The following is a 13,799-nucleotide window of genomic DNA, read 5'->3' as shown; positions in this document are numbered from 1 at the left end:
CCCCCACGCACACACACACTCAGATGTGCTGTTGATGTGTGTTGTTCTATAGTGCAATTAAAATGGGGAAGAAGATGGGGCAGAGGCCGGCACAGTGCCAGTTTTCCTTCCACCCCAACTCTGACCCAAAAAACCCCTAAATGACTACAAGCAGAGACACGTCTTCATGCAGGATACTGGACCTTGAAGACCAWGATTGAAGACCACTCTGTTGAGGCTTTATTAATTTTTCTTTACTATTGTAAACCAAATATACCCTCAAGACTTGAGCTGCAGATTTATACACTGAGCTTCTTTATCTCACCTGAATAACCCTGTTGGCTTTTTCTAACACTTCATATGAAGTTTATACAAGTTTGGTTTGATAGATTTTATTACAGCATCTTTTTCTTATCCACTGGACATACACAGAACAGCTTTACACTCTTTTTTTCCCCTGAACACAGAGGCTGAGTTATATTTCCGTCCACCTTCATATGATCACATCAGTCAGCTTTGCAAACAGAAAACACTCACGTGGTGTTTGTTTTAGCATTATTTGTTTTAAAGGCTTAAATCAGTCATTATCAGTTAAACACACATAAATGCTCATTGCTTTACAACTACACATCACCATACGATAAACATTTGGAAGATGGAAAGTTTTATAACTATTTGTTGTGTTAATATTTATCTGTGTGTTGCATTTCTTCAGGCTCAGTTTCATTTTATGAGCACTAAAATTATGCTGCTGGTTTGGATTGTTGCATCAGACCCGTAGCATGAGAATCATTAAACATTTGAACTGCCAAAGGAAAGCCCCGTTGTGAAGTGGTTGCTTCGTTGACGCACTTGTCAGTTTCTGGTGGTTTATTATTAGATTTAGCCCACTTTCCTCTCTTTTGTTTCAACTTGCTCCGGTCTTGTGAGGCATCACCTGATTTAAAGTAAACCCCCATCGCCTTTTCCTCGTTAACCTGATTTAAAGTAAACCCCCATCGCCTTTTCCTCGTTAACCTGATTTAAAGTAAACCCCCATCGCCTTTTCCTCGTTAACCTTACACCCCATGGAGCCAAGCTGAATATGTGTGCATGTTGAAGAGCAGCTTTCATGCTGAACAGAGAAAACCCAATGACCTGTCAGGTGATTTTAGTCATCCTGAGCATTAATTCTCAGCTCCACGTGCAACTGTTTCAGGCAGAATGTCCTTGTCTTGCATAGTTTAGTTTGAATGGACCAAAAAAATAATTCAAATGTTTTCAGAACTGGTTTTATTAAACATAAACTTAGCAAAAAAAAAGTAAGTAAATTTGTGTTTGGTAGATTATTTCTTTATTATAACAATGCTTTTTGGCAATAAATCCTAAACTGGGCCCCTGAAAGGCAGCAGCTGGGGGTACCAGAAGCTAAGCTGTTGGCAGAGATGATGTGGCTAATTTTTCATGCGCACAACCCACATACTCAGCTCAACTCACAAATGCATGTTGCTTACAAATGTGGCACCATTTAAAAGAGAAAATAACACCAACTGTAAAAGATTTATTACCATGAAGCATTGTCACAACAAAGAAATAACCTACCAAAAACTAATTTACTTAAGTTTGTGCCAAGTATATTTACAAAAATATTTGAAGTTACACTATTATTTGCAACAACAATGTTAAGTTTGAGTTAATTAATTCAGTACAACACAGGATCTATGAGATATCCCATCACCTCATGCACTGGCTAAAAAGTCCTCTAAATATGCCTATAGGCTAATTGCATGGTGACAACAAGCAACATCTGGTACATTATCACAATTTCTCTTGTCTTTTGCACTATTCACCTTGCTAATTGACAAGAAACACAATTCATTTTTGTTTAACTGACGAGTTTAACTCTTGGAACAGGAATTCAAACTAATTTGCAGATGTTGAAGATCAGTCATTTTTAAGTTTATATCATCAAATGCAATTAATTTGACTGAATATTTAAAAACGTAGCTGAATAAATAATAATAATGTGAATTTATTTTAAAAGCTTACAACATAGTCCAGGTACAACAAAATAACTTTAAAATAAAAAATAATAATTGCGATTGCAATCGGATTGCGGCTCGGGTGGTCGCTGAGGCAAAAACTCATCTGCAGTGATGCGGGCGCTGTACCGGTCTGTTGTGGTGAAGCGGGAGCTGAGCCAGAAGGCAAAGCTCTCGGTTTACCGGTCGGTCTGCGTTCCTACCCCCATCTATGGTCACATGCTTTGGGTAGTGACAGAAAGAACGAGATCGTGGATACAAGCGGCCGAAATGAGTTTCCTCCGCAGGGTGGCTGGGCTCTCCCTTAGAGATAAGGTGAGAGGCTCAGTCATCTGGGAGGGACTCAGAGTAGAGCCGCCGCTGCTCCTCCACGTCGAGAGGAGCCAGTTGAGGTGGCTTGGGCATCTGGTAAGGATGCCTCCTGGATGACTCCCTGGTGAGGTGTTCTGGGTATGTCCCATTGAAGGATTTCCAGAGGAAGACCCAGGACACGCTGGAGGGACTATGTTTCTCAGCTGGCCTGGGAACACCTTGGGATTCCCCCAGAGGAGCTGGTCCAAGTGTCTGGGGAGAGGGAAGTCTGGGTCTCTCTGCTTAGGCTGCTGCCCCCGTGACCCGACCTCAAATAAGCAGAATAACACGAACGGATGGACGGACGAATAATTGTGATTTGTTTATTAGCATATACTTTATTCAACTAGTTATTTTATGCAGGTGATTGTGCCTTTTTGTTGTTGAATTCTTTCAGCTTTACTTGAATTGGTTGAAAAATCCCAGAATTCATCTGGTGACCTTTTTCTGTCATTAAATGTAAAATTAAAAATAAAAATAATCAGTGGAAATGGCTTTTTATTACTCAAACTAAAAGTGTATTTTAAACTCTTGGCTAAAAGAAAAGAAAATCAAAAAAAAACTTGGAATTAGAACATTAAATCTGATTTTAGGCAAACAGAACACTTTTAACAAGCTGACACTGCTTTCTGTTGGATAATTAACAGTTTAAAAAGTCTTTTTAGGAACGATTTACCCGTTTCAWTTGGAAATGTGCATTCATTTTTGTAAATAATATGAAGCAGCTGAATGGTTTTTACTTATTGTTTATCCCCCAGTCAGTACTTAGCCTTGGCAATCACCAGAAGTGTGAAATATGTGAAAGCTTTTTCATTTTTAAAAATCTCTTCAGCTTCTCTTCCACCAAGTTTCGATTTGTTTGATGGTACAGTTACGTGGAAGAAGCAATAAAGCGGGGGGGAGGGTGATGAAGTCAAACTACTCTGACAATGACTAGGACTGACGTCAATGGTGGAGGGCTCTGGGTGAAATGTCACATCCATGGTGTAAAAAGATGATGCATTGTTCACACTCATTGCCCTAAATCTTAGTTTGTCTGACACTGAAAGACGCCTCTGCTCTTTGAAAACCTCTATAAACTTGCAAAACATGCATCTGTCCTGTGAGAATCAAAGAAAAGAAAAAGTCTATTGTTTTTGCAGGAGGGGGGTGTTTGTTTTTGTTTCAGCGTACWTTTGAATATTTGTAGACTGAGTGGGATGCTTCAGGTGGCTTGTGGCATGACTGTGACGTTTTCTGTTGCTGTTTTAACCACACAGCATCCTGTTTCTCTGTCACGGACCGTGCGGTTCTAATAATGAAGTGTGTACTTCCGTCATTTCCATTGAAGCAGCGGCTTGTCGAGTCTTWAATTGTGCCTGCACTTATCAGTTTACTGGAAGTGATTTCATTTGTAAGCACTGGAGATGGAAAGCGCCTGGCTGCAGGTCACATTGTCGTCAAGTAAACGTCTGTTTTTTTTTTCTTTGCCAAATTTCAGAATGAACCCAACGATCTTAGTTGTGGTTGATTTCTGAGTAGAATAAAACTATGGAAATTTGCCTTTTAATTAAATTTTTTTCTGTGGTAAAATCTGCCTATTCTTCAGTAGATTTACGGTAATTTGTAAAAAAAAAAAAACATGCAAAATGAATGCCTTAAAATAAGTAAATACTTTTAGTAAATCAAAGATACTGAAGAACTATGTTCACATACATACAGTTTAATCATTTGGACAATGACACAATTTGAAATGCTTTTACGCCCATATAAGGCAAAACAAAATGTGGCTGAATTTTAGACTTTTAATTGAATGACTTCAACAGAAACATGATATTAACCTGTTGAAATATATGCTGTTAGGAATTCCCCTTGTTTTCACAACTTCCAAAAATAATTGCACAAACTGACTAAGCATCATCGGTCAAGTGTGGGCTGTTTCTATATTGCTTCATGAGAAAAGAAATGAATAAAACAACTTGAACTGACTTCAAGTAGTAAATTGGATTTAGTAGCTGCACATTTTGGGAACAGCAGAAACACTAAAACTCATTTGTTAGTGTAGCTGTTGTAAACTGAACTTATGTCTAATTTTTATTTACTTTAATAATTCATGGAAATACATTTAATACCATTAGAAAATCCTGTTTGTTTTTAATTAAATGATCAAATATTTGTAAGGAAAACACATTTGTGCACCTATGAAAATGCCAAACAGCATATTCTGCTATACAGATCCAGCTCAAAAATTTTGAAAATTATCAATAAGTTCAATTTTTTGTCAGTTAGTTCAGAAAATGAAACTCATAATTTACACAAATTTCTTACTCTGTAATCGAAGCCTTTATTTCTTGTCATTTTGATTATCATGGCTTACAAATAATGAAAAACCCAAATTCATTGTCTCAGAAAATGAGAATATTACATAGGTCAATAAAAAAGGATATTTTAAACAAAAAAGTCAGACTTCTGAAAAGTAAGTTATTCTCAATACTTGCTTATACAGCTGAGTTTACCTGTAACTCCTCACACTGAAGAGGTCTCTTGGAGGAGAGACAAAATGTTTTTTCAACAAAGAAGAACCCATCCAGGGAGCCAACTAAACTTTTTTAGATTGTTTGGTCCTTTTGAATATGTTACTACATCAGTGTGGTGTGGCATGAAGGTGATTAGCATTTGGCACTGCTGAGGTGTAATGGAAGCCCAGGTTGGTTTTATAACCAATCTTTGGGTCATTTGCATTTGTGTGTCTGGTGTCTTTCACCTGCTTCTTGACAATAACTCATGGATTCTCTATGGGGTTCATGTCAGGCCAGTTTGCTTGTCAGTGAAGCACATTAACACCATGGTCGTCATTGAACCAGCTTTTGGTAGCTTTATTTATTTATTTTGATTTTATGTAACAGAGACTACCTCCAAAATATAAGAGTGGAGAGGCTAGAATATATGCACACAATTTGTTTGTAAAATGAGATTACACAATATCTAGCCTTAAGAGCCCAGCACGGTCAATGGATGGTGGGCTTGTGGCCACATGGTTTCAAGATGTTTATTGACGCACACACCTTCCGTAGTCCAACTAGACATGGTACAGGAGTGTCCACTCTGATGTCCACCATTACTTTGGTCATAAATCTGTCACGGCATGTTTGGTTGCACTGCATGCACACTTTTCAACAAATCACACAATAAATTTGTATGCTGAGCTGGGCGAAACATTTGGCGCCGGCCTTGTGACACGATTTCTGTCACACAACTACGTCAATGTGAGCAGATTTCACAGGTTCAGATGGACCATGCAGAGGTCTTTAGAACTCAAGTTGAAAACACAAAACTTATAGTGTCCAGTTTGGTTTAAATTATGTACATGTGTAGTTTTGGTTGCAGGCAGTTTGTACTCCTCTCCCTTAAGGGTGCAATGCGGATTTTAAGTCTTTTCTTTAACTAGACCAAGTTGAAAGAAAAAACAATGGTGAAAAGTAAATCACTTAATTGTCTGACCCAATCAAGCATCACTAATCAGTGTTGTATTAAAATCTTCACAAGAACTTTTAAAAATAATGTTTATATGGCCAATGCTTTATTATTGTTTTTTTTCTGTCGTGCTGCAGTCAATCATTTATTCATTTCATCAAAAAACAAACAAAACATTTCACACAACAAAACAATACAAATAAAATGAAATGAAAGGCAGCAGAAGAAAAAAATTCTTATCTATCTGCCCCTTTTTTAAATTAAAAAACATTTCAAACAATGATAAACCAAATAATAAAACAAAACAAAAATGTCAATTCCTCAAACAGTAGCTAATACTAATTAAACAATTTCATATTTCTTTAACAATTTTTCTTTGATTGTTTTTTTAACCCTTTGATGCACAACATACACACACCCCTTCTAATGTGTAACATGGGTCAAAAATGACCCGCATTCATTTTCCAGGTTATTTCATGCTTACTGAGATTTTCTTTACTCTATCTTTTGAAATCGATTTATTTTGTGATTGAATATTCCAAGTATTCTTTAAATGTCTTGTTTTTAATGACTGCAGATCATTTATTTATTTAATTTCCTACTTTATAAACAAAAATACTTTTCATATCACTGCGCATGGGTCGTCCAAGTGTGATTTAAAATTAAATGCCTTAATAGTATAATAAAATTTTGTTTCAAGTAATTACTTTAGCAGTGCATTGGACCAAAAAGTTATTTATTTGATATTTGCAACGTTTGTCATTTTGTCACATATACAGACACTTTCTGATAACAGATAACACCTACTGAACTGTGGTTTACCAATTGTAAACTGGTCAAATTTGACCAAATAAAACAAAACACAATTGAACATATCACTAGAACACAAACTGCCATCTCAATTTTTACATGCCTCACAAAAGATCACTAAGTTTTTGTGCTCCTTGCACACAAGCCTAGTGCACTGGGAACATATCCCAAGCATCTTTTGGTGAAACAACTCTGGATCCAGGTGTAGGTCCTGGGCAGTTCCTCAGAATATTACGGCTTGTTTTGCCATAAGTGGAGGAATTTTCATTCCAGTAAGATCCATTTTGACAATCCATTGGACTGAGTCTGAGTTTCCTCTTCAGGGGGCTCATCAGATGAGTCTTCTGCATCATCAGAGGTTTCTGACTCTGAACCAGGACAAATTTCTTCCTCATCTGGTTCTTCCTGCAGCATTGCTACAACCATCTCCAGTAAAACGAGCAGCCGTCTTTGGATAAAGAAAGTCAAAACAAAAATAATTTCAGATGCACACCAAAATACATAAACATACATAGCTATATTTTGTTGACTTTGCTAAGTAGCTTCGCTAACTACTTAACTAACTACTTTGCTTAATAGCGTAGCAATCCACGTAGCTATGTAATTATCTAAGCCAGCTACAATAGCTAACTAAAGTAGAATATGTTAAACTTCAAACTTTCTAACAAGTAACTTACTGACTCTCAAAGTAACCCAAGAATAATAAAATTATTTCTAAGGTTTGTTAGAACAAGTGTAAAACAGTACTTACATATATTAGACGGGCAAAGGTGCTGTCCTGAGTTGTGAAATTTYTGACACAAGAACAATTCACAGTTCCCACCAAATGCTGTAGTAAATGCATGCGGGTCATTTCTGACCCATGTGTGTAGAATACATCATGTATTCTACATGATGTAGAATTACAAAAGCTGTGCTTGTTCATAACTCAAGAAAGGAAAAATAAAAATGACTTGTGCTAACCAAAAACAAGATATTTACTACATATTTGGAAAATTAAATCATAAAATTAATCTGYTTCAAAAGTATATCATAGAAACACCCCAACATACATGAAGTAACCTGGAAAATGAATACAGGTCATTGTTGACCTATGTTGGGCATTAAAAGGGTAGTGATACAAAAACAGTTTTTATTCAAAAAGTTAAAAAATAAAAAATAAAATAATGACAAAAACAAGTTGATTGAGGAATTCTTCGAATACTGAATGATGAAATGAATTTATTGCAAAGATATAGAAGATAAAATCTCAGCCGGGTCACTTTTGACCCATGTTTTGCAYCAAAGGGTTAAAGAATTTCACTGATCCAATGTAATCAGTCAATGACCGCTGGAAACTCTGTCACAAAGCATCATTTATTCTATATATTCTCTTTTTTTTATTATCATCACCAAAGGACACTTAAACAAGAAGTATTTCCTTTTATAAGAAAAAAAACCCTTCTGGCATCATTCAGCCTAGTTCAAAACACTTGTGGACAAATTTGTTAAATTTTAAARTCAAGAGACTTTCGTACAGTCATACATTTACAGAGTTTACCTCAAAAGACAAACCACTGATAATTCTCAAGATGAGAAAAGGAAGGACAGAAGACATTTGTAAAAAGTAAAATTATGGGTATGATGGGCAAGTAAGGTTTGTGGTGGAGTAACAAGAACACATGCTTTAGGCAGCGTTATATGACATCAGCTGTTGTGTCTGCTGGACACAACAGCGGTTCTGACATCATCATGTCAGAACCGTCATCTTACTGAGTGAGATGGAAAAGTGTTTCATCAATGTCGTCAAGCTATCTATAAAACTGAGGTGTGCCTGTAKGCATACTTTTATAGCAAAAACATTGCTCAGAGATGAGGCAGCAGCTGATGGAGTGGGTCACTGAAATGTGACACAAGTAGCCACCAAGGTCAAATGAGTTGCTGCTTTAGAATTTCACCCTGGCAGCCGGACAGCACTGATCATCTGGCCCGACCAGAGGATAGCGTGGCTCCCCTGTAGGTTTAGCGTTTCTCCTACAACACACTTTTACTTKTTCAGGCTTCCGCTGAACTGCTGTTTATTTGAAGATGAGCATTGTTGATTTGAAAACTGCAWATGCTGTAGGCCTACTTTATGCTCGGTTTCACTCAGATTCTGGGAAGGCGCTTCAGTAGGACAAGTGAGATGATGCATTTTTGCAAAAGCAACATCTGAACGTAGGAATGGTCCAACACATCTCAAATGAGGGCCGTGTATAACTGCGGGTGTCCACGGGCTTCAGATTTCAATGCTAAATGCCGTAAATAAAGTCTAAACATCAAATTTATTTTCACTTTGTTTTGTTTTTGTAAAGTGCTGAGACTGCAAAACTGAAAGACGTGGCTGTACTGTAAATTGGGTATGTGTATGTTTGAGGAAGGGGGTGGATGGGTGGGGGGGCAGACAAACTAGGTAAACACAACCTCTGTCACTTTGCATTCAGGAAGTGGAACATGCTCACAGTCGTCGTCTTCTCCTCTCAGAATGACTGGGTGCTTTTCATTATCTGAGTGTTGTGTAATTCCCCTTTGGCTGCCGTCTGACCTAAACCTGGTTTGTGGTGCGCACGGCCACCTCACTTGCCCCACTGTCTCCAGATCAACCACTGAAACCCAGGGACTTTTTAGTTCCTTTGTTTGGCGCTGCGCTGTTCCCAGCCAGTGACCACAGCACCACAGGGGCTACGCAGCATCTTCTTCTCTTCTGCTTCGTGCAGAATGAACTGATTGAAACGGCGTGATGGTAGAAGGGTTTATAAAGAAACAAATGCAGGTGATTTACTGGCTTCTTTACGGAGATGGTAATGATTTCATGTAGTTTAAGTGCTGGCGCAAATTTTATTCAAACGTTCCATAAACTTGTATTTTTATTTAGCTAATTTTATTTAAAATTAGCATCTTACAGTTTTTAGTCCTGGTTGAATGAGTGAATATTATTGTTTATAAATGGATAAATAAAAAAAGATATACAGTTAGGTCCATATCTATTTGGACAGACAAAACATTTTCCTAATTTTGGTACGGTACATTACCACAACAAATTCTAAAACAAAACATTTTGATGCAGTTGAAGTTCAGTCTCTCAGTATGTTGAACAAAATGTTTCTTTAGAAATGTCATGGTGTCATGTCTCAAACTAAAGCATCTTTTAAACACAATCCCTTCATTTCAGAGGCTCAAATGTAATTGGACAAATTAAATAATTGTAAATAAAATGTTCATTTCTAGTAYTTGGTTGAAAAGCCTTTGTTGGCAATGACTGCCTGAAGTCTTGAACTCATGGAMRTCACCAGACGCTGTTTTTAATGCTCTGCCAGGCCTTCACTGTGGTGGTTTTCAGTTGCTGTTTGTTTGTGGGCCTTTCTGTCTGAAGTTTAGTCTTTAACAAGTGAAATGCTCAATTAGGTTGAGATCAGGTGACTGACTTGGCCATTCAAGAATATTCCACGTCTTTGCTTTAATAAACTCCTGAGTTGCTTTGGCTTTATGTTTTGGGTCATTGTCCATCAGATCAGCTAGATCTGACACAGTCTGGCTCTGAATACCTCAGAATTCCTCCGTCTGCTTCTGTCCTGTGTCACATCATCAATAAACACTAGTGACCCAGTGCCACTGGCAGCCATGCATGCCCAGACCATCACACTGCTMTGCTGTGTTTTACAGATGACGTGGTGCTTTGGATCATGAGCTGTACCACGCCTTCACCAGACTTTTCTCTTTCCATCATTCTGGTAGAGGTTGATCTTGGTTTCATCTGTCCAAACAATGTCCTTCCAGAACTGTGCATTTTTTTTGTTTGTTCGTTTTAGCAAAATCCAATCTAACCTTTTTATTTTTGGGGATTATGAGTGTCTTGCAGCGTGCAGTGAACCCTCTGTATTTATGTTCATGTAGTCTTCTCTTTATGGTAGATTAGTATGTTGATAAGCCTATCCTGGAGAGTGTTGTTAACCTGGTTGGCTGTTGTGAAAGAGTTTCTCTTCATCAAGGAAATTATTTTGAAATTATCCACCACTGTGTGGTCGTGTTGCATTGATGAGTTCACCAGTGCTTGCTTGCTTTCTTGACTGCATGTTATCTTCACAGCAAAATCTTCCAAATGCATACTCCACACCTCAAATCAACTCCAGGACTTTTATCTGCTTCATTGAGAATGATATAATGAAGGAGTTGCCCACACCTGCCCATGAAATCCCCTTTGAGTCAGTAGTCCAATTACTTTTGGTCCCTTTAAAAGCAGGGTGGGCACATGTTAAGGGTCTGAACTCCTAAACCCTTCATCAGATTTTACTGTGGATACCCTCAAATGAAAACTGATAGTCTTTATGTCCATATTCATTATATAACTTGAATATGTTTCAGCAAACAGGTTAAACAAACTTTGTCAGTGCTCAAAGGAATGTGAACCTAACTGTAAATACAATAGATTACAAAATATAATGTTATACTTTGGGGCTCATATTTTATCAGAGAAACAAAACCCTCTAGTAGCCATACATTTTTGAATGAATTTAAAATAAGCTCAAACTAAAAGAAAAACAAATTTCTYATTTCCTTAAGCAACATTTCAAGCTTTATTTACAAACTATTTCTTAGTTTTTGTTGAAAAAACAAAAGCCTGCAAATTGAGTCGAAGTTTAGTAGAAAATACATATCTTCTTCTAGATAGCTCTTTGAAAAGGCTCAATTTAAAAAAAGTTCAAAAAGACTGATGAGCTAACAGCTAATCTGACTGCAGCTGAAAACCAAAATGATTTGGTCCGTCCAAAAACACGTTCTTATCTCCAAAATATCATAGCAATTAATGCAAACACTAAATTAATAAACTTTACACTTCCTTCAATTTAGCATTGCATAAATGTTTGTAGCACTTCCTGTTTTCAAAGAAAAGGAATTGTCATTGAAGGCACGCAGCTCCTTCTGCTCATTTTGTCTGCTTCTGGACCTGCTTTGTGTGTAGTTTATTCCTGGTCTTGGCTGACGAGAGCGGTGAAGTGTTATTATTTGAATCTCTGCGTCGCATGGATAAGGAAGTTCCTGCATCAGTTTGTAATTTATTGTCAGTTTGACAGCTTTTATTGTGTGCGTCCTTAAAACTGCATGACATGAACATATTAGTGTTCAGTGAACTGCCTGTCTTAAGTGATTTCAAGAATGCGTGTCCCATGTGATTCTAATATGGAAAGTCCCGACATGAGTCGCTTGACTGAAATCACTGCACACAGCTAAAGGAGATTAAACTGGGCCTGAGAAGACAAASGGAGCAGCGTTTGTGTTGTAATGTGAAGCACTTCTGGCACATTTATTTCATTTATGTTAACATGAAACACAGCTCCTTCCTATAAAAGCACACCGCAGATTGAACAACAGCCCAAAGAGGATGTTCAATGTAGTCTGTTCAATGAGGTTTTTTTTGTTTTGTTTTGTTTTTTTGACTAACCTAATGCTGCACTTTCCTGTGTTTACCAGGATCACAACTTGGACTGGTTTCCACGCATGCGAGCCATGTCCCTGGTGAGCAGCGACGCAGATGGCGAGCAGAACGAAATCCGAAACCTGCAGGAGAAACTGGAGTCCACCATGAAACTGGTGTCCAACCTGTCGGGCCAGCTGACCGAGCTCAAAGAGCAGGTTGGTTTGAACATGAGGGAACTCTTTGTCAGTCTGTCGCCTCGCCGGGGAGGGGGAGTGGAAAACACGAGGAGCGGGAAAAGAGACGGGTGTCTGAAAGATGTGGACACCCGACGACGCTCTCGGTTTGTTTGCTGCTCGTTGACCTTTTAAATGCAGAGCTTACTAAATGCAAAAGACAATGAGTCATAGTTCACTGCACAGCTTGTGAGGCTTTCAATCTCATTTTACTTTCATCATTTACCAACAGCTCGTCTTTACATACTCCGGTCTTCATCACTGACTTGCCAGTCACCATCTTTATTAACCTCAGTTAGAAAACAGATGAACAGACACCATGACAACTGTTTAAATGTTTAAATTTGATGCTACCAGGGAGGAGAAACCCATTTGCTGATGTGGCACATAAATGTGACTCTTAATTGCACAACTGTTGCAATCCACTACTTCTAGTAAACCGATTTATAAAAAAAAAAGTCTTTACCCTTGAAATGAGAACTATCTTTGAGGAAGTGAATGTTTCCGAGACATTTTGACCCAGACAGGGAAATGATTGTTGTGTTGCTGAACCCCGCGAGAAAAYACCCAACCCCGATCCAACATCTCTCGGGTCTCTTTTGGTTTGTAATCACCCCGCCACACACGATGTCTGTTTGCAGCAAAATACATTTTTATTCATTTCCTTTAATTAACCAGATTAAAACTCCATTGAGTTTGTAATCTCTTTTGCAAGGGGAACCTAAACGAAACTCTCAGAAATGAATCATGAAGTTATCYCTCTACAGATGATTAACTGTTTGAGAGTCAACTTAGGGGTGAGCAATGCTAGGAACTTTAGTATCGATCCAATGCCAAGTAAATGCAAAGCTAGTATTGCCTATACCGATGTTGATACTAATACTTGTCATGTTTAATGAATAATTATGGGATTTTGCCTTTAGTTAGTCCATCATGATGAACAGGAAGATAAAGATTAAGGCAAATACATTTTTTTATTTTAAGACATCACACTTTTAAATCACATAAGTCCTTCAGTTGGGGTCTATATAAAGTGGAACTGCAATGCCTTTGTCAGAATTTCTTATTGTAACTCCACAAGCCCGTTTCTCTTATTTTCTAAGGTGTGTCTCAGATCAACTCGTTTTAATGCTCTTTTTAAACACGTAGAGCGGTTCATTCTATTTTGATAGAAGGGATACAACTACCTAGCGGCGCAGACACTGGTTATTTACTAATTAAAAGATGTCAGCAATAAGACTTGTCCATCCAGCCTTGCATGTTAGAGCCAGTCTGACCCAGAGCCAGAGGAGAATGAAGATGACCAAATTTTAGTTTGTAGGTCCAGACCTTATTTAGAAGTTCCGTCACAAATAATTTGATTTAATAGTTCAGGAAATGTAGGAGTAAATAGAGAAAACTGAACAAGTTGAAAAGTATGATCTAAACAGAATATAAAGGCTGTGTCCAAAACGGCAGGACGGGTCCTCCGAAGGTCGAATTTGTCGGCCGCATACGTCACAGCGCCGCGACGAAGGA

The 13,799-nt window shown here is 37.9% G+C and overlaps 1 protein-coding gene across 1 annotated transcript in view; it reads left to right on the top strand.

The window, feature by feature from the left end:
* Nucleotides 1-13,799, top strand: part of itpr1b (inositol 1,4,5-trisphosphate receptor, type 1b) — a gene marked incomplete in the record, with an annotated part of 134,739 nt that overhangs the window by 116,589 nt on the left and 4,351 nt on the right. Inside the window, 1 exon segment of the mRNA XM_014021964.1 lies at nt 12,102-12,263. Within this exon segment, the coding sequence (XP_013877418.1) occupies nt 12,102-12,263 (162 nt within the window).

This window comes from Austrofundulus limnaeus, unplaced genomic scaffold (genome assembly GCF_001266775.1).
Source record: "Austrofundulus limnaeus strain Quisiro unplaced genomic scaffold, Austrofundulus_limnaeus-1.0 Scaffold312, whole genome shotgun sequence".
NCBI classification, from domain to species: Eukaryota; Metazoa; Chordata; class Actinopteri; order Cyprinodontiformes; family Rivulidae; genus Austrofundulus; species Austrofundulus limnaeus.
This window is presented reverse-complemented; position numbering and strand designations above follow the sequence as displayed.